The 24,838-nt window shown below is 37.0% G+C and overlaps 1 protein-coding gene across 1 annotated transcript; it reads left to right on the plus strand.

Annotated features, from left to right (window-relative positions):
* The first annotated feature begins 7,082 nt into the window (after window positions 1-7,082).
* Window positions 7,083-18,001, plus strand: LOC142982796 (facilitated trehalose transporter Tret1-like). Its single transcript, XM_076129480.1, has 9 exons — window positions 7,083-7,356; window positions 10,007-10,236; window positions 11,368-11,542; window positions 12,162-12,307; window positions 12,780-12,921; window positions 15,389-15,463; window positions 15,736-15,953; window positions 16,544-16,726; window positions 17,046-18,001. The coding sequence occupies exons 1-9, from the start codon at window positions 7,296-7,298 to the stop codon at window positions 17,286-17,288; spliced, it is 1,473 nt and encodes a 490-aa protein (XP_075985595.1). The 5' UTR covers window positions 7,083-7,295; the 3' UTR covers window positions 17,289-18,001.
* Window positions 18,002-24,838: the final 6,837 nt, after the last annotated feature.

The raw sequence follows: 24,838 nt of genomic DNA on the forward strand, positions 1-24,838 counted from the left end.
GGAAAACCACTTAATTTTTTTATTGCCCTGTGTTACCTAAATATTTACTGTCGCAATGAAAGTAAAGATTGCTTAGTAAACCATTGGATTATAATAATATAATTATTACATCTAAACCTCAACAGTCTTAGTAACTTAGTAATCATCATCATAAAATCGCGCGATTTCCTACCACTATCGACTATCGCCAACCGGCTAGCTATCGAGAAGTTATGCATAAAAATCTAGTTAGCGCCTCCAGCGGGCGTCGTAGGAACTATTAATGTAATATATTTTAAATGTCAAACTCCATACTCGATAGTAATACCTACTCGTTGGCCTTTGTTTTTTTTTGTTACATGCGGTTTAAGAAAAATTGTATTCCTTCAAACACCACATAGAGATTTCTCAGGAATGCACATTTTTTAATCCTTTACCACATAACTAAAAAAAAGCATTCACATTTTGTTTCAGTGAGGATGCGGTATATATTTTTCTTTAATATTAGTTACAGATTTAACAAGCAGAACCGCAGTCAAACTCTAAAGACAATTTAGTAATTATTGACACGTTATTATATAAATTACAACAAGATAACATTAGATATCAGCTCATATACTCACTTTATCACATTATCTTAAAACACGTTTGTTGTAGAACAAACAATGTTACACTGTTTTGTAAAACAGTAAACAAACGAACACTTTAGATGTCATTGTAATGATGGAGAGACGTGGAGATGCGTTATTTGTAAAGTCAGGACTATAAAATCATACTAATATTATAAACTAGCTGACTCGCGCAACTTCGCTTGCGTCACCTAAGAGAATGGGTCAACATTTTCCCCGTTTTTGTAACATTTTTCGTTGCTACTCTGCTACTAATGATCATAGCGTGATGTTATATAGCCTATAGCCTTCCTCGATAAATGGGCTATGTAACACTGAAAGAATTTTTCAAATCGGACCAGTAGTTCCTGAGATTAGCGCGTTCAAACAAACAAACAAACTCTTCAGCTTTATAGTAGTATATAGATATATAGATATAGATACGAAAGTTTGTGAGTATCGACATGCTTCCACCCTCACAAATTACGTCACTCTATTACGACAAAACTACTTAACTGATTTAAATGCTGATACACAAATCACTCATAGGCTAGATACGTGGGCAATAATCTTTTCATGCGGACGAAGTTGCGGCTGGAAGCTAGTTATATAATGAAGTATTAATCACTCAATTTTTGTTATAGCATTTGCTGTAGCCGACTGATAGTAGTGGTCAAAAATTTAAATTTATTTTATCTACACCAAAACTTTTTCAAAGTTATGTGTGTAGCTATTACAAATAATTATCACTCGCTCCATCAGTGGAAGAAAAATGTCGTGATGAAACCTTACCTTATGCTTGGAAGTTCCTTAAAACAGTTCTTGAACGCAAAGACCGCAAAGCATTTGTCCAGTGTGGTGGACTCAAGGCCTATTTGTCCTTAATTGCAGGAGGAGAGCCATGGCTAACGGTGGGACATTCATGGGTTTTTATTTATTTATTTGTTTAAGATAATGTAGGCATTTATTAAAACTAAATTTATGAAATAATGGACTCATAATACGTCTTGTTATCAATAGTCAACAGTGTGTTACATTGTTATATAGTAAATACATAATTATCGGCATAAGAAAAAATATTCCGATGAACAGGAAAAAATTGTACAAAAATATCGATCCAAACTTTTCATTGTTTCTGATGTCATGAACAATTCTAAATGATCCACCAAGGGCAATAAAAAAAAGTAATATCTTCACGACCATTCTCTTGAAGGTGAAGACAGTATAGCAATGCAGTCAACCATTTATCATTTTGGTCTAAAATGATGTTTAGAATTGCAACAGCAAATAGTAACTTAGATGAGGCGCCCGTAACCAGTTGCGCTCACCGGTCGGTAAACGATCTGTGGGTTAAGCAAACCTTGGCGCGGTCATTCCATAGATGGGTGACCGCATAGTGGTATTAGAACTGGGCGTCTCCGTGCTTCGGAGGGCACGTAAAAAGTTGGTCCCGGTTGTTGTCAATTAAGATAACAGTCGTTAAGCCACGTCAAAGGCCTTTCGGGCGGCTTGAACAACTTTGACACTAGGTTGACCACTAACCAAACGATTAGTAGTAGTAGTAACTTAGATCAAAGCAAGGGTTCAATTTGTCAGAATTATCATAAATTAAATTCACTCTCTGTATCATTGACTATCATAAGTATCCACATTTGACCTAAATGAATAAATGATTTGATTTGGTTTATAATGGACCAAGATCCCAGAGCTGCCAGACCTACGTCATTTTAGCAAAGCTGAAATTTTGAGGATTGTTAGTATAAAGGGTCTGTTAAGAGGTATGTACATCCACTACCTTGAAAGCGGGGCCGTTTCTGAGGTAGCGCGGAGTGAAGGTGCGTAAAAAACGACCCAACCTACGTCATAGTAGCAAAGTTGGTTTTCAGATATGTTTTTAATGATATTATGTAGAATTAAAATTGACTATTGCCAGACCGTTTCCCGGGGCCATTACTTCTGCCAGACGTCTTAAATGTTTCAAAAAAGTAGGTAAACTACGTTATAGTTACAAGCGTTAATTTTATATGTTATTTTAGGTACAATTTTAAGACCCTTTGTATGCGGACAGACCAATCCGAAGGGCCATTCGTCCCCTAGACGCCTTTAAACTTTCCCTATGAGTGCGAGAGTGTGCGTATGCCCAATGGAAAATATGGAAAATCGTAATTTTAGTTTAATAGGGAATTAGTGTGTGACATAATCATTGTGTAAATGTGTATCTATAGTACAAATTTGTGTATCCACCCACTGCAGTGCTATTCAATAACAGTTTCCGCTGGGACTACGTTATCCCAGTGGTACTTTTTTTTCCATGTGGACGCAGAAGAAAGCAAATACATGAACAAATTAGTGTGAATTTGTGCGTAAATGTGTATCTTAAAATGAAATTTGTGCAACATAAAACTGCGAAGATATTCAAGTTTCCGCTGCGCTTACGTTTGGACATTTGCTGGAAATCATATAAAACGGTTTGATTGTATTTTCATATTCTATTTTCACACACATTATAAACAAATTGAAAGCAACGTGCATAAAAATATACAACTCTACACTGAACCGTTTTATACAGGGTGTCCCAAAACTCAACGATAATCCGAGACAGGATGAAAGGCCAAGTCATACCGGCTATAGGAAAAATAAAAAAAAAATTCCATATCACTTAGTTCAGCAATAATAGACACTCCATTTTCCTCTAGCATGAATTCAGGCTCTGCAACGCCTTACAAAAGACCTTTGCACCAGTCAATCAAAATTCCTTGCATTCATTTCCTCTGACGCTGTGTCAATTTTATGGCTAAGTTCTGACAGATTTTGTATTGATTTCGAATAAACTTTTTCTTTTATGCATTCCCAGTAAAAAATATCTACTGTATTTAGATCGCGAGAATGAGGAGGCCATAAAATTGTACCACTGCGTCCGATCCATTTGCGAGGATACTCTTCGTTCAAATAAAAATAACATTTTTAATGGCAAGAAAAGTGGCAAGTGTTATACCATTTTGAAATCTTGATTAAATGCGCCAACTTTTGAAATAACTTGCCAAGGGTAGTGTAGTACATTTTTTTTCAGTATGAAGCGTCAAAGTTGACTAACGATATTTTTGAGAAAGATGACTCACTAAAACTTAACTTTTTTTATTAAATTAACAATGTTTTGTGCATTAATTTGTTATACGATTAATAGCATATTTAATTAAGATCACGAAATTAAAAAAAACACAGCGAAATTGTGACATTGGTGATCACAGGACTTGAAAATGCGACCAAGGGTGTGGAATTTCAACTTTTTTAAAAAGTGTCTATTATTGCTGAACTAAGTGATATGGATTTTTTTTTTATTTTTCCTATAGCCGGTATGACTTGGCCTTTCATCCTGTCTCGGATTATCGTTGAGTTTTGGGACACCCTGTATAATTTCTAGCAAATGGCCAAACGTCAGCGCAGCGGAAACTGGAATATCTTCGCAGTTTTATGTTGCACAAATTTCATTTTAACATACACATTTACGCATAAATTCACACTAATTTGTTCATGTATTTGCTTTCTTCTGCGTCCACATGGAAAAAAAAGTACCACTGGGATAACGTTGTCCCAGCGGAAACTGTTATTGAATAGCACTGCAGTGGGTGGATACACAAATTTGTACTATAGATACACATTTACACAATGATTATGTCACACACTAATTCCTAATGCTAGTTTAATAGGTAAACTAAAATTACGATTTTCCATATTTTCCATTGGGCATACGCACACTCTCGCACTCATAGGGAAAGTTTAAAGGCGTCTAGGGGACGAATGGCCCTTCGGATTGGTCTGTCCGCATACAAAGGGTCTTAAAATTGTACCTAAAATAACATATAAAATTAACGCTTGTAACTATAACGTAGTTTACCTACTTTTTTGAAACATTTAAGACGTCTGGCAGAAGTAACGGCCCCGGGAAACGGTCTGGCAATAGTCAATTTTAATTCTACATAATATCATTAAAAACATATCTTAAAACCAACTTTGCTATTATGACGTAGGTTGGGTAGTTTTTTACGCACCTTCACTCCGCGCTACCTCAGAAACGGCCCCGCTTTCAAGATAGAGGATGTGCATACCTCTTAACAGACCCTTTATACTAACAATCCTCAAAATTTCAGCTTTGCTAAAATGACGTAGGTCTGGCAGCTCTGGGATCATACTCTATAACATTTGCGACTTGCAGTCGCATATACTAAGGGACGAACCACAGAAAGATAATAAAAAAAATCTCAAATACACCAATGTATCCACAAATCGAAATGATGCAATTAATCTGCCTCTAAAACAATCTCGGAAGTCAACAGTATAATAAAAATATACAACACAAACACCAGGTTTTACTCTTGTTTGATTAGAATTAACTGACTCTGATTGTCGAGGTGAGTGCTCCAGTTATCGGCCTTTCATAATTAATGATAAATATTATTGTTAATGACTTTTATTATGCTATTTAAGTGTTATCTTGGAATTGAATTATTGGTTTTTTCTTGTTAATAAATAAATTCTAGTTTTGCAGTGCCAGACCATCAACTATATATTCATATGGTTTCAATTTGCGCAGAAAAACTCGTTCCTTACCGAATGGAGAAACGTTATTCATTTTAAGTCAGATTTATACCACAGTTGTGTATGAAATTTGTTTATCTATACTTACTAATATTATAAAGCTGAAGAGTTTGTTTGTTTGTTTGTTTGTTTGTTTGAACGCGCTAATCTCAGGAACTACTGGTCCGATTTGAAAAATTCTTTCAGTGTTAGATAGTCCATTTACCGAGGAAGGCTATACATCATCACGCTACGACCAATAGGAGAAAAGTACCAGTGAAAAATGTTACAAAAACGGGGAAAATTATGATTCTCTTATGTGACGCAAGCGAAGTTGCGCGGGTCAGCTAGTTTTTCATAAGTAGCAAACAAATATCATAGGAAATAATAATAAATACAAAAGAAAGGGCCAAAGAACGGCACGTGCTACGATCTTTAGAAATTTCCCTTGCATATCATATATAAATATGTTCATTATTGTTCATACATGAACTGCACGTTTGTCGCAGTGGTTTAAGCGGTCACCTCGCCGCAACAACCGTAGCGCCGCGTGTGGTGGGTTCGATCCCACCCGGAACAAATCTTTGTGTGATGAGCACGAGTATTTGTTCTGAGCCTGGATGTCAATTTATCTATATAAGTATGTATTTAGAAGTATATAAGTATGTTTATCAGTTATTTGCTTACCATAGTACAAGCTCTGCTTAGTTTGGAATCAAATTACCGTGTGTGAGTTGTCCAATGATATTTATTTATTTATTTTACTTTTAATAAAAAAATCTTATTTATATATAGCAAACGATGACGTTAACTACCGTTTCATGCCTTTTACACTCCTGATATCATACAAACAGCAATAAAAAGAATCGTAAGTAAGCGCCTGATCGTTAAAAATAGCAATATTTTCATTTGCTTCTTTACCAAGTACAATGCAATACACTTATTAGTTTACTATTATTTGTATTTAGAGTGACGAATAAACAAACACTCAGACTTATTTAGTTAAGATAATAATAAATTAACTAAGGATGACTCTACTGCTTTTACTGTCATGATAAAGTAATTATATTGTGGACCACACATGATTATAATTTAGCTCTCTATTTATATACAAAAATTGGATACTGTATGTTTGTATTTTGGCGTATCATACGAGAGATATTGCACAAGACAAAAAAAGAAGAAAATGTAAAAGGTCAGCATTGGGACACTACAGAGACACTAATAGAATACAGAAATAAACGTGAACATGCATTTTGCTACCGTTCAGCCCGCGACCACGGCGAGAGCAACCTGCGCCGAAACGTAAGGCACTGTAAGGTAAAATGCGTGTGTTTGCAAAGCACATAGTCATGTAGATGCACAATGCAATTTTTCATTCTTTTGACGATATATGTGAGATAATGAAAATCATCGATTGTTGATTAACTTTCGATGGTTAATCATCAACAATGAAAAGTGCACAGGTAAAAAAAAAACAATTTTAAAATTTAATGTTTAAAAATAGCTGTTTTAAACAGATTTTGGAATATTTATGCACTAAAGACCCATGGTTCCTGAGGTACATTAATTAGCGGTAGTTCATCTATTCAATAGTGTTTAAGTGCATATAAAAATTACAGTTTGAATAGATAAATTACCGCTAAATGTGCCTCAAAAACCGAACATAAATAAGAGCTCAACAATTCCTTAACTTTTAAAAGTACAGTGTCAATGTTTTGTTAGCAATTGCAATCAATCTTAGTGTCAAAAGCAACTAGCACCGCGATAAACACACTAGCGAACAAGTTCAATAGTGTATCCAGATAGTAAGGAACACAACAGCATCGTTAGCCCTACTTATTTGCGTTTGCAACGTGGCAGTAAACAGTTGTAAATGTAAAGATTATAATACCACTATTTAATTCATTATATGACATATAAACTGTCATTGTATAAATAGCTGGGCGGTGATGTAGTGACAAAAAAAAATTGTGTCAATTTTTTGTGTTAAATTTTGATTGGTCGTTTCTTTTCGTTAAATTTGAATTATATTTTGTTGTGTAAAAAATATTTTTTGTAAAAATAAATGTAGAGTTTTGTTAAATTAAATTTAAGTTAATTATAATAAATAAATATAATTAGGAGAACAGAATGGAGCGTGCAAAGATAAAAACTTCGGAATTTGTGGTTCAAAGTCTGTCAACATTAGTAAGTAAGTATATTCTTTACTTTGTTATTTGGTTAATATTATTAATTAAAAGCAAAACCAATCTTGCAAAAGGTTAGATTGTTATTCCTGTTCCGGCAAAAATGCCATTAAGATTGTCAGCTGCTTGGCGGAGGTTGGGGTCACAGACCTATACGTTACAGAAAGCTATTACAAATAGCATTCTTTATAGCGGTCTTTAAAGGAAACTCTCAGTTTGTTGTATTTAATTTTGTAAGAAAATCAATAAATGAATCATCTCTTCAAATATTATGGTGTAATAGTGGAAAACACAACGATAGCTCTCTTTTTTCTATTGTTTCCATATTATTTATCTAAGATGGCTATAGTTCAACTACTCTGATAGACTTCTATGCAAGGTTTGCTGTTGGCAAAGGAACTTAGATCATCAGTGGCTCGAAGACTTATGCAATTAATAATAATAATAATAAGCCCGCAGGGCACCTTGAGGCGAGGTGACGGGGAGTAGCGACCCCGCGGTACCTGAGTGCTCCAGGGGGAAGTCACCCTTCCTCATCTCCGGCTTGCCTTAGTTGGCTGGTCGGAGTGAAAACTGACGAGGAAGCGGTCCCCCGCCTCTGGCTTGCCTTCATTGGCCGTCCAGAGTGGAGTCGCGAGAGCAGAGCTCCCACTCTGTTCGGAGGACGGATGCTGAGCGTAAGTGGCTAGTGGGCCAGTGATGCCGGACCCTCAGGGAGCAAGTGATCTGAGTTTAACGTCCAGCGAGGCCTCTCCGTCCTTCAGCCGCTCACGTCCCTGTTGCCCCCTTGTTGCTATTCATGCGACTTGTTTAGGGTGGCCCAGTTTGTGAGTTGGCTAGTCTCCGCCTGCCATTTTTACATGTTTTCAACATTGTTTTCGGCAGGCGCCATAGTCCCCACAGATCCCCTGGTTTTCAGTCCATAAGCACCCCATCCCCATAGCCCGAGTAGTTTTTTCCCATTAGTTTTGCCATAGTTCCGCACAGTCCGGTGATTGTCCTTGGGTGCATTTTATAGTGTAAACAGGGATAATCACCGGATTGTGACACCACACATTATTGAAAGATTAAAACCGTCTAAAAAGGGCCTCTACGTGTTGGCTTCGGCCCCACGCACGCCTTCCAAATGTCCGGGACTCCATAGTCCCGAGATATGAAAGAGACGAACATAATAATAATAATAAAAATATTTATTTCTCTTCAAAGGTAAGTACAATTTTTCAGTATTACAATGAATATAGGTACACAATAGAAAATAAACCTTTGAGAGACTTGGAGCCTGTACTAGGGTAGCCCTGTGTTACAGTTCTCCAGGCTCTCTTACTCTAGACCACAATTGAAGGTGACCTGTTGCTAGAGCCACTTAATAATGGAAAAAACACAGAATATTAATAATAATCTACATAAATCGTGCATGCCAATTCTCCCTAATATGTAGTTAGATCAGCTTTCATAATTTTTCACCTCTTTACTTTGTCTCTTACAACTTAAACATCATCCCGCTTATTCATAAACACACTATAAACCTATTTTAGTTAGAAAACTACTACAATATGTTTTCCCTCTTTCATTTCGCTAAAGAGTAAAAGAAACAAAACTCTTTATAAGCCTTTCATAACTTCATATATTTTTACGAATAAGAGGGCATGTCTTTTAGTCGTATCTTTCACTAGCAGTAGTAAAACAAGGAATAGGAAATAGCCCCTCAGTTTCGGAATAAACCAGTTCTCCGCCTGTTTAAATATTTACTTTGAAACAATACACACGTGCATTCTACTATGTACTTAATCACATCTCGATTGTAAACATAATATTTATTGCACATATAACATGGGCTTCTCAATACAATGATACTATAAAAGAGATGACGTGAGGTGCAATGGTTGATGTGGTTGCCATGTGTTTATTGCCTAATGGTGGTAGTGGGTTCAACTCCCATTTGTAGCTAATCTTATTTGGGGCTTCTCTTTGTATGTTTGTTAATACAACGCAAAAAAAAAGGTTTTTAGGTGAGGTAGGTTAGGTTTGTCTTTTTGATGCTGTTAGTTTATTAATTTAAAGACGGTTTAATTAACAATAAAAAAATAACTAATATTGTATTATACTTAACAATAATTGCTATTTTGCAATGGAATAAGTAAAACCAATTCAAATAAGGTAGTAGAGTCAGACGTAACTTGTCTATAATGAGGTGTCAATATTTGACCTAAATGAAAAAAAATTGGACTGTCTAGTACCTATATTTACTGCCTCTGTGGCGCGGTCGGTAGTATATGCGACTGCCGTGCGAGAGGTCTCGGGTTCGAATTCTGGGTCGGGCCAAAAAGTCTTTCTGAGATTTTCTGTTAAGAATTTCTTAGAGATTGCCCGGAGTTAGGAAGTTGAGGTCGAAGACCTCCGTGCCTCGGAGAGCACGTAAAGCGGTCGATCCTACGCCTGACCTCTCACTGGTCGTGTCGGTTATCCGTCCCACCTAGAATAGAGAGTTGAACTGTGTATTGTGCACACACTTGGACACTATAAACAAAGTCCTGCACAGATGGCCAGTTTCAATGAAACAGACCGCCGTAGCTGTATATTGGCTAGGAGGACATTATAGCAAATATTATTTCAAAAGGAGCAGTATTTAATCAAAACTACAATTTTCTTTTTCAGTATGTTTTCTGGCTGTACAAACTGGGTTCGTGTATGCCTGGCCATCATACAACGTGGCCAACTTTAAGTCCAACATGACAGTGTTGGCCGAGCCGATGTCTTCCTTAGAAATATCACTGTTGGGAAGTTTGCCAAACCTTGGCGGATTGGCCGCTAGTCCGTTCTGTGGATGGGCGTTTAATACTTATGGAAGGAAATATGCTACTATGTTGTTTGGATTGCCTTATATTGTAAGTAGATTTTATAGTTCGTATGAATGAATGACGTTTCGAAGTTATGTGTGTATTATAAATAATTATCACTTGCTCTAACGGCGAAGGAAACATCGTGAGGAAACCTTGCATGCCTAAATTTTGTTTAATACATTTATTGAGGGCATGCAAAGTCCCCAAACCGCACTTGGCCAGCGTGGTGGACTTAAGGCCTAACCCCTCCCCCACATTTGGGGTTTGCCTTGCAGTGGGACAGTAATGGGTTAAAAAAACTGTTAAATTATGAGACCTCTATGCAATACACTCAAACATACAATATTGGATAAGGCAAAGTTATATAAAATTCACGCACGATTCTCTATTTGCAATATATGTATGTCTGCTTGTCCCATTGCAACTTTCGATACTGTTGGGTTAAAGCCACTATAACTTGTAAATAGTGACGAAAATATCAACTTGTTCGTACTGTTCATAATAGTTCTTATACTCATTTATACAAAGACAAATGCATCTTGCGACACCCTATAAATGCAGATTAGTTAACAACTCACATTCTTATCAATATGAATGTGTTAATATGATTTAATGTATGGGTCAGGTTCAAAGTCGAAATCGCTTAGGCGACCGTTAGGTGCACTGTGGGTGACTAGGTATTAAAATGTTATGGTTTTGAACAAGAGACAAATGTCTTATTTTCAATGAAAAAAAATGCTGTGACTTACCCGACAATGCATTTTTGTACTTATAATATAATTTACGGACGTATGATTGCGGGTCACTAGGTTTCGGATTCAAATCCACAGTCAGGCAATTTGCAGGCGTCGTAAGAGCCTATAACGCTGCTACACGAACACCAGCATATGTATATAGAAAATACCTACCATATTCAGGACACAGCTATTTACCTTGCATAATCACTCTGTCTAATGGGACATCTTCACAGTGAAGAAGTGTCGAGAGTTGGAAATTTAATATACTCCAGAAATAAATTCTACGGCAACTACTAAAGGCGCTGCCAAGACGAAGATTTTTATACATTTTTCTTCGATAGCTTGTCTCGCAGATGACCAATTCCTCTTAAATCACTTTTCGGATACAGCCTGAAATATTGTTTTTATGTATAAAAAATAATATTATTTTTGCTTACAGTTCGCCTGGTCCATGATATCACAGACAAGCAGTGTGCCACTAGTGTTAGTAGCGGTGGCTATCGCCGGGATAGGAGTGGCTGGACAGAATGTATCTCTTATCTACATATCAGAGATAGCTCACGATTCTATTCGAGGTGGACTCACTGCTTGTTCTGCTGCGACGTTCTTTTTGGGTATGTTTTCTTGAATTGTTTGGGGAATGATTGTGGGTTTCATGTCATTAAGATGCCAAATGGTGTTAATAATGAATATAAATATCTGAAAAGTTTGCAATAATAATCTTGCCGTTTCTTCTCACGAGCAACAGCTTTTCCGAAACGGTGGTAGATCAAAAATATTTTGACGATTTCAAATACTTGCTAAAGTTTATAAAATAAAGCATATTTGAGTTTGACTTTGTGAAATGTTGGTAAAGCTTGCTCGAGACTTTACAATGCAGCGATATATATGTAGAGCTTACTTAGTAGCATGTATAAGTATGTTTATAAAAGTTTTCAATGGCAGAGAATTATGTTCGCTTACATATGTATGTCGGGGCACGGTGTGTGTGTATGAGGTTGTATATCAAGCTAATTTTAATTAGATTGTTCGAAGATAAAGCGCCTCGATGCTGGCGCTCCGACATGTATTTATCGTGTTTTTGCAGTTTGTTTGCCAAAGGGGCAAGAAGCCACCTTTTGTTGTAAACGCAACTATGTCTCTGACAAAATCTATCTACGTATCTACGTCATATTTCGTAATTTTGTAAGTGATTTACAAAACCATTAATTAAATGTGTCTATATGATTGCAGGTATTCTAATATCGTACGTAATCGGTGGGAACCTTCCATACATGACGGTAGTGTACATACACTTAACGACGTCAGTTATAGCGATACTCCTGTTAATGTTACTTCCTGAATCTCCTGTGTTCCTGGTACTGGTTGGAAGGGAAGAGGTAACACACAGTTCTTTTTCTCTCGGCTAGAGCAAATATCCGAATTATTTTCTTATTTGAAAAATGTCTAGAGTTGTAATAAAAAATATCATTAATTACTGAATGTTAGAAGTAATAAATCGCCACTAGCGTTGAAAATTATCCTTTATTAAGACTACCCCTTTGTTATTGTGTTGAAACTAGCCTGGTTTTAATGAACTTCAACTTTTTCACTAAGTGAAAAATGTTTGTTCAGATTTGTGAACAGCGCCATCTGTTATTTATAGTGAGAACTATTTGCCAGTGAAGGTTCTCGCGGGTGATAGCCAGTTACATTATGATATGGACAGAAAAATTACAAACAACATTTTTCTTTTCAAATTTTAATTAATAATAAAAAAATCCAATACATACTATATTGTTAATAACGTTTATTGAGAAAGAACACACTGGTACCGCCAAAATCTTACTAATACTTGTTTTAAAATTTTAGGATGCAGCCAAATCAATATCATTCTACAGGCGAGTGGATGTAAAGTCTAAAGAAGTGGAAGCAGAACTGGCGAAGATCAGACTGATGGTAGGCCCCAACTTGGAGAAAATGCTTGAAGCCGCAGAAGCAGATGACGAAAATGGTACATACCTCTCTTCTGGTTCTATCTATCTAATGGTTTAGGTCTCCGTAGCGCAGTGGTTTAGGTCGCCACGCCGATATCACTGCGTCGTGGGTTCGATTCCCACTCGGAACAATGATTTGTGCGATCCACAAATAATTGCTTCGGGTCTGGTTGTACTCTGTGTCCGTTGTTTGTATGTTTGTAAAAGTCTCGCAACACAAGAGCAATTCTTAGTGCGGGAGTTGTATTTTTTATCATATTTGTAATATTAAGAAGTAGCTGCCTCTGTGGCGCGGGCGGTAGTTAGGGTTGCCAGATCCAGGCTGATCATGTCCGGGATATTTCTGGGCCACGAACGAAATCAGAGTTTTGGTCTCCGGTTCGAGACTACATTAAGTAGTAATGACGAAAAAAACCTCGTAACGTCGTAGCTTTGGTAAAAATAAGAATTTTTCCTTCCGGGACAGAAGAGTAAAATTACGGAACACGGGATAACACGCAAAATTCCGGGACAATCACGGAAATCCCGGCCATCTGGCAACCCTAGCGGTAGAGCATCCAACTGCTGATTGTATCATTTCAAAGTGCTATTAGTCGGTTCTTATTTAACTTATTACTAAATTAATGCTGGACATGGGCTTCCTCGCGAAATATACAAGAAGTTTTTTTAGGTATAGGTACTACTTCGGGATTAATGCAACACTAGAACAATAACCTCAAAATAACTAATTGCTCTAACCCCCATATTATTAGATAAAGCCATACACCAAGAAAAAGTTACTGAAGTTATTAAAAAAAAACTTTTACAAATAAAATACTATATTAATAACTTTACGCGAGTCTCACTGGCATGTATTTATTTTATATTATTAATTAGATAACAAAATAAAAAGCGTAATAGTGACATCTTGAAAGTTAACGACATTATTTCAAGATCATTGTCAAAAGAAATTGATAAAAAATATAATTAGTCGCGCGAAGGCCTTTTTTGAAGGTTCTGTAGAAGAGGAAAACCTTTAAAATAAATATATTAACCAAACACTTTCCAATTGCTGGTCAAGGGTTTCTTTCAGGAGGGACGGAAGAAGTTTTTTTGTTCCTTGAGTGCACAACACTAGCTTATAAGTGTATTTCTGCACTGCGGCTTGTTACTGTATTCAGATAGATAAAATTAAATAAATTGTGTTTAAGACACGCGACACATAATATATTATTATGATTGACTGCCTCTGTGGCGCGGTCGGTAGTATATGCGACTGCCGTGCGAGAGGTCTCGGGTTCGAATCCGGGGTCGGGCCAAAAAGTCTTTTCTGAGATTTTCTGTTAAGAATTTCTTAGAGATTGCCCGGAGTTAGGAAGTTGAGGTCGAAGACCTCCGTGCCTCGGAGAGCACGTAAAGCCGTCGGTCCTGCGCCTGACCTCTCACTGGTCGTGTCGGTTATCCGTCCCACCAAACTATGAGAGTGATGGAATAGAGAGTGTACCTGTGTATTGTGCACACACTTGGACACTATAAAACAAAGTCCTGCACAGATGGCCAGTTTCAATGAAACTGACCGCCGTAGCCGTATATCGGCTAGGAGGACATCATCATCATTATTATGATTGCTATGTCTGGTATAACAGTCGTCAATTCGTTTATTTTTCTCCATATACGCAACGCTAAAACTCGTAACAGATTTTATTATCTCAATAACTTTATTACCATATTTACTAGAAGATTTTATAATTTATTTGTACAGTATATCTCGGCGCCTAGTAATCAGTATGGCGTGGGGAAAACCACAGATGAACCAGGTGTAGTTATTATGGCTTATGATAAAACTAAATTTCAAACAAACATTAGAGGTGTAAAAAACGATTGTACTATTGAAACTACTGATACTATTGAAGATATCATCATGATTTTGACTACCTCCGTGGCGCAGTGGTTTAGGTCGCCACGCCGATACCACAGCAAAGGGAGGTCGTGGGTTCGATTCCCACACGGGACAATTATTTGTGCGATCGACAAATAATTGTTCTGGGTCTGGTTGTGCTTTGTGTCCGTTGTTTGTATGTTTGTAAAAGTCCCCGCGACACAAGAGCAATTCTTAGTGCGGGAGTTGTCTTTTTAAACAAACAAACAAACAAATTTTATATAAAGCAAACTACCGTTATTAAGAACTCGCTGAACTGAAAACCAAAAAAAGACTAAAAGAAAATTGATATACGGGATGCAATACACGTTACTCAAACTTCGGGCTATCGATGAAGATAGCTATATTATGATAAAAAAATTAAAATTTCAGTGGCATACTGACCTAGAAATTAAACCGTATTACTCATGATTAGCATTCTTATAAACTTTTGCGCAAATACGGACTGTCAGTTTGAGAAAGTGAACATTATCGATTTTTTTTTAAATAAAGTGATTTTGTACACATGTGGTTACAAATAATTTTGATTTCATTTTGATTGTTTACAATCATATGTTGTTTTTCAGGAACATCAGAAAAATTAATGGAGACGATGGAAGTGGGCGGAGTAAGACAGCACGAATCTGCTTGGAAATTCTTTTGTAAGTTATTAGGTATTAGTTATTAAATAAGTAAGTAAATGACGAATGGAGTGCTTACGTGACCTGAAACTGTGGCAAGAAGATTCCGCGATTGCCTTTCACTCTGGAATTAATTCTTGGGGGTCGAGGTTATGAATATACCTTTAATATATGTAATAATATGGCTTAAAAGAATACACTTGCATTGATCGGGTGTTCGAGTATAAACGATACCTAGTGCAAACTGCAGCAGCCACAATTATCCACGTTCTATTCACCGTCTATCTTCACAGGGAAGTCAAAATCCTCTCAGCGAGCTCTCACCACAGTCCTGACTCTAATGGCTGCTACCATCATGATGGGGTGTGTGGTGCTACAAGTGTATGCTGAACCTCTATTCGCTGAAGCCGTACCTTCGATGCCTTCCAGTCAGTGCGCGATTTTCGTAGCGCTTGACTTCTTGATTGCGAGCTCATTGTGTGTGTTCGTGGTGGACAAATTTGGAAGAAAGGTAGGTGAAAGAAAGTAGCTTTATAGTAGACTAGTTTTTACTATGACATCTTCGCTGAACTGTTTAGCAAACAATCAAAGTAATACCTATTATTTATTATTTAGCTACATCCTACCTATAATATAATTTAATCTTAGTCGTTTGCGCGAAAAATGCTGATAGTAACAACAAAGAAAACATTTTTCTATTATTAATCTTAACTTGGTTTTTGGGTAAACCGGCACAACCGGCAAGAATATCTATTGGAGGCGTAAATCGTGACGTAATATACTTGTTATATGAGAAGCCAGCAATTGATCCGCTCTAAATTTGACAGACTTACCTAATACAATCTTTTTCCCATAAAAGTTAGAGAATGCCACTAGCTACGATTTACACATCTTGTTGTCGTACAGAACCGACGATAACGAGCTAGTTAAACATTCTATTTTGTTTTTCAGTCCATTGACCCACTCTAAATTTGACAGACTTACCTAATACAATCTTTTGCCCGTAATTAGAAATGGACCAGTGAATGATATACGATCGCACTTCTTGTCATGCAAAACCACTGGTTACGAGTAACCTAAACATTTTTTTTTGTTTTCCAGTCTATTCTCATCGGTACCTCTCTAGGCTCCGGAGTCTTCACAGCCATGCTCGGTTCTCAGCTGCAGTTCCACTGGGCACCACACTGGTTCACCGCTGCACTTATATACGCGTACGGCTTTGTGTACACCGTGGGGTGTGCTGTCATACCTTTCGTGCTGACTGCTGAAGTTTTCTTGCCTGAGGTTAGCAGTTCTCTTACTTTCCTTTCTTTAGTGTAGGTCAACCTAGTGCCAAGGCAATATAAGGTACCTATTAAAGTCATGAGCCTTTGTATAATATTAATGTTTCTTTTGAAGCACGGAGACACCCAGAGTACGCTTCATCAGGATATGATGATTCAGTTCTAAACGAGTTTTTTTTTGATAAATTAAACCAATGCATAATGTCCTAGTCGTCTTCGATATTCTACTGTGGTCCCTAAACGAGGAATCGCTTAGACTCTGAATTTAACATGTCCACCAAGTGCTTACCCTTAATAAAATACAATTTCTAATTTCGCAGGTCCGAAGTTTCTGCAACAGCGTCTCCCTAGCTTTCGTGTGGATCTTCAACTTCATAACCCTGGTCATCTTCAATCCCCTGGTCGACGCCATGGGTCTTGGACCAGTCTTCTACCTGTTCTCAGTCGTATGCTTTGCTGGAGCTGCCTACACTCAGTTCTATTTACCAGAGACCAAAGGTCTTTCGGCTGATGCCATTCAAGTACTGTTTTTGAAGAAATGGGGCTTTAGCAAAAGCAAGTAAACGAAGATTGTGAGTTTGTAAATATGGGTAACATTTATTTAAGGACGAGATTTTGATCACCAATTATTATTTTTATCTTATGTTTTGAAGAATCGACCGTCTAGAGTAATGGTTCCCATCCCAACCAGTAGTCCGCGGTCGTCAAAATATGGTCTGCGAATGATTATAAAATATTAAATTCTCATGATGATTATTACACTTTATTTTTAATATAAAAAGAAGTCCCTGCCAACAAAAATCATATAAACGTGGTCCCGGACTAAGAAAAGGTTGGGAGCCCCTGGTCTAGAGGTTGTAATTGTCAAGACAATAAACTTTAACATCTGTTGCTGTTTATTTTCTTAATTAGTCATTGATATTTTACGTATTCCGGCTATGGTAATGTTTTTCAAAACTATAATGTTAAATTAAGTAAAATTATGTTTGCAGTATTTTTCTAGACTACCAAAGATATAATAAGTAATTAAAGAGAGATATTGATAAAAGTTCAAGGAAACCTTTGGAGCCCCTATTATCTGGGCAACATTGGTCGCAATATTTCTATGTAAGCAATAAATTGTTGAAGTCTTTTTTAGTATTTTTGTAACAGTTAAAGAATAAAATTGTGATTGCGTGAATGTATTATTGAGTTTATTTGAAGGTGTAAGGTTTATTTTTAAATATTATATTGTTGTAAATATGATTGAGAAAATCAATAAATATTTTTATTTTAATGCGTCTGGATTAATTTTGTTCCTATCCTTTTTATACAACCTGAAAGTTTACACACAACAGTTATATAACGTTAGAAACTGACTTATAACATTTATTTTTTAAACAAATTTGTTCAAAGATTTTATTAAAATTGTTTTATTATCGTGTTACACAATGTTGTATTACGCTATATAACTGCTGTGTGGGAGCACCCTAAGTGCGCTAGTTTGTGATATTAGAGTACGATGTGTGAAATTACCTAGAACCTGACTCGATTGCCTTAAAATTCGATCCTGTCAGAAGTAAGCTACCAGTAGCATGATTCTCTACCACTCTTCACTAACAACAACCGGCTAGTAAACGAAACATTTGGGTGAAAATCTGATCAGCGCCTCTAACGAGTGCCGTGAGAACTATTTTTGCAGCACATTTCAAATGTCAAACTTTCGTTACTTGAAAGTACTGGAACAGAATTACGCTACAGAACTATAAGGTTAAGTTCATATGATTGCGCGGAGCCGCGCGGAACTTTCAACCGAGCGGTACAAGATCGAAGTAAACAGCTAGTATTGTCTGCTGTCTGTTCCGCGCGGCTCCACGCGATCATATGAACTTAGCCTAAACGTTGAAAAAAAACCTGTAGATAAGAGATTATTACTTCAATGATATAATACAGTGTACAAAAGTGATGTAATACAGTTAAAACATGAGGTAATCTATAAAATACCATTAGTATGGAATCAGTGAGAGAAGATAACTGCTTTATGCGTAAACATTTTCACTAGATATTTCTATATTATCTACAATGCCAATATTGGTGTTGGAGGTCATTTAACTATCAGTTTATGGCAATTATAGTAATCCTATGAGATAACCGTGTGTTGAAAGGCTGTATAAATAACTACTTAGGCTTTGCTTTAATACTTTGATTGGTGATCAGACATGAAGTCGATATTTTGTCACAGTATTCATGATGCATCTTCATAGCAATCTGTGAAAATAATCAAATCTTTCCTTTTTTATGTAAGTATTGTGGTATATGAAAATTAACACAAAAGCAACCTGTTTATGAGGCTTTGAAATTGTTGGCAACGTACTGTAACTGCACGTTTGGCACAGTGGTTTAAGTGGTCACCTCGCCGCAATAACCGTAGCGCCGCGTGTGGCGGGTTCGAATCCCACCCGGGACAAATCTTTGTGTGATGGGCACGAGTATTTGTTCTGAGCCTGGATGTCAATTTATCTATATAAGTATGTATTTAGAAGAATATAAGTATGTTTATCAGTTATTTGGTTACCATAGTACAAGCTCGGCTTAGTTTGGAATCAAATTACCGTGTGTGAGTTGTCCAATGATATAATTTTTTTATAACTGGATGTCTTCTAATTGTCATGACAATAAATCTTGAAATGAAATATCACGCCCTCTTTCAAAAAACTTGCCCATACGTTACGTAGAATTCACTTGCAACCAAATTTACAACCACTATGAACGTTTGTAGTTAATTATAGTCAAATTTTATATGAGTTTTAGATAACAGTAGTAAAGTTTATGTCTATGTATGTTTACAGACAAAATAATATTATGACGCAGTAAGTAATAATTAGCATTAGAGGTGTTCCTTTTCGTCGCTGTATAGTCGGTTAATCCGTCTATCAGTAGCTCGATTCTCTACTACTATCGACTACCGACAACCGAGCTGTCATCGAGAAATTTTGTATGAAAATCTGATGAGCGCCTCTGACGGGTGTCGTAGGAAACATTTTGGCAATAAGTACATTCTAAATGTCAAATGTCGATAGCTAGCCAGTTGCCGGTAGTCGAAAATACTAGAGAATCGAGCTACAGGCCACTTTTGTAAGCGGTCATATCCACTATCCGCGGTCTCTCTTAAAATCTACGAAAACTGACTTTCCAGCAACTTTCGTAGTAGGCCGATATTATTCCGCTAAAAGCATCGTCAACCGGCTTTCTCTTTAGTACATATTTGATTCTCAATAAAAGGTTGATAAAAAGTATTATTCATTACATTCAGTGTAGAACCACATTAACATTATTTATTTAACGTCTTGAGAGTGGTTTTCGTTCTTGGTAATTTATTTAGAAAAAATGATTGTCTAAAACATTCATAGCCTCATTAAAAATAGCAAGTCGGACGTACTTACTTAATTTAGAAAAGAAAAGTCATTATTTATTACCTACCTTCTTCAGAAGCTATGAATGGTTTGTCCGGTTAGTCGGCCTCTTTGCAACCGATTGATCGATTATTCGGATAGTGGGCTTTAGTAATATTCGGCACATCTCTAACATAAGATTGTTTAAATATTTAAAAATATCCTTTTCCTTTATTTGGGAAAGTTTGTGACGGTCACATGAGAATTTTTAAAGACCGAGTTTAAGAATCTTATGCTGTTGAGACTTTTGCAAACATACAAACAATGAAACAAAGTCTAGTTAAATCTGGATCACTTATGAATCACACTTTACAAATATTTGTTCTGTGTGGGTAGACACGACCTGCCTATCACCTAATGCCGTGACAGCTGGCATAATGACTATACTGCGAAGGCCAACAGATATTTAATTAGATAGTCGTTTATAACGTTTTTAAACTATCGCGGCTTGTACATGATCATGACCACAATCAATGCAATTCGATCGAAACGTCAAAAAAACTATTGTAATCTTTAAAATATTTACCAAGCATAAGACTAGAGATTTTGATGATTGATGGTAAAAAGACAAACATATTTTAGTTTAACATTAAACAAGAAAATATGTCTGCTAACAACGAAAAGAGAGATTTTGAAATCAAGGAAGAGACAGTTACGTAGCAGTGGGACACTCACAAAAAAGGCTTCTGAATTATTTCTTCTGAAAGTCTTCAAATGCTAAATTAAGAACTCATGTTTAATGCATTTTTCTAACCCTAAAGCTGGGTTCACATGAGCGTAACGTGTAATGTTATCCACAATTCTTTTTATCGTATGGTTAGTGGTCAACCTAATGTCAAAGTTGTTCAAGCCGCCCGAAGGCCTTTAACAACCGGTACCGACTTTTAACGTGCCCTCCAAAGCACGAAGACGCCCAGTTAAAATACCACTATGCGGTCACCCATCTATGGAGTGACCGCACCTACGGTTGCTTAACCCGCAGATCGTTTACCGGCCGGGGAGCGCAACTGGCTATGGACGCCTCAAATAACGTGATCCATAATATGACGTGAGTTCGACGTGTGGACGGTATTGCGTGCGTTACATGAAACGTTCGCACGCAACGTTGTTCTATTGTATGAATTTCTTAAACATAATAATATGTAGTAGTAGTAGTATGAAGTTATTGCTCACCTTAGATGAGCAATAACTTTCAAATATAATAAATAAGACGCAAGTTCAGTAATCCCTGCTGCGAAACGAGACGCAAATGTTTGTAATTATATATTATTTTTATGTAATTCTTGTAAACGCATATTTGCAAGATAAGCCTTTCGGTAAAGTTTGTATAAAGATTACGCTAGTATCACATGATAAATACCTACAGATAAGAATAACAAAAAATATCTCAAAGAAATTAAAATATATTTAGAGCTTACTTTACTTTGGGAAAAATTTGAGGAAAAACCGAAAAATACACAACAAGGATATGGCTGACATAGTCAAAAAGGCTTAACGTGGTAACCCCAAAAACCATTTTTTTTTCCTCAGAAAAATGCATTACTGCATGTCCCGCTCCAGGGAGAAAGCGGGGGTCTGTCGGGCTCACCCGCCGGCTAGGCGTTCCGGCTTTTAAATTTGGGCATACCGGCCAAAAACCTGACGGTGTTCCTTCAACAGTCACCATAAAGTGACCAGGACGCAGTACCTCCAATTGGATACTCCGCGTCAACCCCAAAAACCTACTTTTATAACGGGTAGCACAAGGATCGCTACTGCAAAAGGCTGCAAGGCAAATTTAACAAAAAAACCTGTTTATTTTCTTTACCCATTACTGTCTTACTGCAAGGCAAGGGTCTCCTTCCAAACGAGGGGGAGGGGTTAGGCCTTGAATCCACCACGCTGGCAAGTGCGGGTTGGGGACTTTGCATGCTCTCAATAAATGTATTAAACAAATTTTTGGGCATCTAAGGTTTCCTCACGACGGACGTTTTCCTTCACCGTTTGAGCAAGTGATTATTATTTTTAATACAGACATAACTTCGAAAAGTCATTGGTGTGTTGCCTCGGATTCTAGCCTGCGTCCACTTGCGTGGGAGGTGCCAACTTAAACCACTCGGCTATCACTGCTTATATTATTATGTAGCGTACATTTAACGTTTTTAGACTATCGCGGCATATAAAAATGATACTCTAATATACAACGGTTACCCTTTCTTATTAATTTATTACCCAATTTTCGACAGACTCATATAGGTCTTGGTCGTCGGCAGGCTTGCTGAAGGCTGTAGCATACGAAGTCGGTCCTGCACTTGACCTATCGGGCCGGGCTTATAACATAAGTCGTATTAAAGAGTAACATCACCAAACTATAATTAGTCCATTGAAATGTTACAATTTGAGGGCCGAATATTGCATTTCTTAGAGGACGCAATTTTATTTTTGGAACATGTAGGGGGGGGTCAATAGAAGCTTAACTTGAAGTTTGTGGGGTCGCCACTCTTGTCCCCCGGCCGCCATCTTGGAAAAGGGGGTGGAAACACTTTTTTCGCTATATCTCGGAAACAATGCGTCTTACAATAAAATTGTCAAATCATAATTTGTAGCGAATTATTTTGCCTACAAATATGTTTAATAACTTTTTGCCCTAAATTAACAATTAATGAAGTTATAAGCACAAAAGTGAAAAAGGTTCGATCTCTGAGGTTAAGCCACGCTTCCCAAGGTTGTTCTGTAGATGGGTGACCAATGTGCACATATCGAGTTCCTCCGTGTTTTGGAAAGCACGTTAAATTGTGGGTCCCGGCTGTCATTTACGAAGATCTCCGACAGTCGTTAAAAGTAGTCAGAAGCCTAAAAATTCTGACAACCAGTCTTACCGAAGGGTATCGTGTTAAATCCCGGGTTGTGGAGGTCAGATAGGCAGTTGCTCCATGTAAAACACTGGTATTCAGCTGCATCTGGTGAGACTGGAAGCCGACTCCAATATAGTTTGAAAAAAGGCTAAGCTGATTTATTATATATGCAAAAAAAATAGGGCAAAAAGTTATTAAACATATTTGTAGGCAAAATAATTCGCTACAAATTATGATTTGACAATTTTATTGTAAGACGCATTGTTTCCGAGATATAGCGAAAAAAGTGTTTCCACCCCCTTTTCCAAGATGGCGGCCGGGGGACAAGAGTGGCGACCACACAAACTTCAAGTTAAGCTTCTATTGACCCCCCCTACATGTTCCAAAAATAAAATTGCGTCCTCTAAGAAATGTAAAACTCATGTAACATTTCAATGGGGTAAATGGAAATGGAAAAGAAAGTGTATCATTACTAATGCATTAATGGTGTTTATATACACTTAAACACTATGAATGGAAAACATGCTTAGCTTTAGTGAAATACCTGCCTCTGTAGCGCAATGGTTTAGGTCGCCACGCTGCTACCATTGCGTCGGGAGGTCGTGGGTTCGATTCCCACACGGGACTATTATTAGCACGATCCACAAGTAATTGTTTCGAGTCAGGTTGTTCTGCGTGTCCATTGTTTGTATGTTTACAAAAGTCCCCGCAAACAAAAAAATATAAATGAGTAAGGAAAATTTTTATGATGCGATTTATTTAAGCGTTGCAATGTCATTGATCTAGGTTTCATTCAAACCAGCCCTGAATGTTTTTAAGGCAAGCTAATATAATGCCCTAATGGGTAAAAGCTAATAAGAAGTTTTAAATATTAGATGAGACAGAAACCACTCTGTAACTAACCACTTAGCGACAAGAGGCATTTTAATCGAAACATCGTATAATCGAACAATAGCGAAAATCCATCAGAGACCGTATTTTTTATTATAATATAATGTATTATTTACTGTGTATTATAATATAATGTATATGACCGTCTGAGCTTTTTGTATGAATTACATTAATGAATTATGTTTCTGAAAACTGATTAATTTTATTTATTCTTCTTTTATTATTTAGAAATTACTTTGGGTATAAAATGCACGCAAAACTATTTGTAAAGTTGCAATTTATCTAAGTTAATTCGCAAACAGTGTCATCATCTTTCACTATCTGAGATTTATATTACGTTATTGTGCTTCTAATCTAATAGGGTAAAATGTTCATTGTCGCCACTGAAAACTGGTTTGAAGGTAGTTTGAAAAAAAGACCTGTGTTTTATTTTGCAAAGACGTTTTTTATGGCTGATAGAAAAAGTGGTCTGTTCTTAGCGTACTTTAGGAGTTGGTTTATAGTTTATAGTATCCAATTGGTGTACTATACATAAGTACATTCTCTGCTCCCTAACAATCATATCCCGGTGGGGCGGCTAAACCGATACGACCAGAAGGTCGGGCGCAAGACCGACGGTTTTACGTGCTCTCTGAGGCACAGAGGCCTACAACCTCCATTTCCTAGCTCCAGGCAATCTGTAAAATTCTTAAGAGAAAAGCAATGAAATAGCTTTTCGCATGACCCAGGATTCGAACCCGAGATCTTTGCGTGGCAGTCGCATACTTTTACCGAATGCGTCACAGAGGTAATGAGAAATTTAAACGGGTTGAGACAATTTATGGAGACAGTCTATATCAAAAAGTGGACATTATTTGGCTGACATGATGATGAACCAATTACTATCCAGCAAGCAATGCAATTTTCGCATCAATTTCGTCGAGTCATAGCACAATTTTTGCCAAACTTTAGATGTGC

Source organism: Anticarsia gemmatalis, chromosome 22, assembly GCF_050436995.1.
Source record: "Anticarsia gemmatalis isolate Benzon Research Colony breed Stoneville strain chromosome 22, ilAntGemm2 primary, whole genome shotgun sequence".
Lineage (NCBI taxonomy): Eukaryota > Metazoa > Arthropoda > Insecta > Lepidoptera > Erebidae > Anticarsia > Anticarsia gemmatalis.

Excerpts from the sequence above, each read along its gene's own strand:
- LOC142982796 (XM_076129480.1), top strand. The coding sequence starts at position 7,296 with ATGGAGCGTGCAAAGATAAAAACTTCGGAATTTGTGGTTCAAAGTCTG. Across the intron at positions 12,922-15,388 it reads AGAAGCAGATGACGAAAATG|GAACATCAGAAAAATTAATG; the intron begins GTACATACCTCT and ends GTTGTTTTTCAG. Across the intron at positions 15,464-15,735 it reads ATCTGCTTGGAAATTCTTTT|GGAAGTCAAAATCCTCTCAG; the intron begins GTAAGTTATTAG and ends CTATCTTCACAG.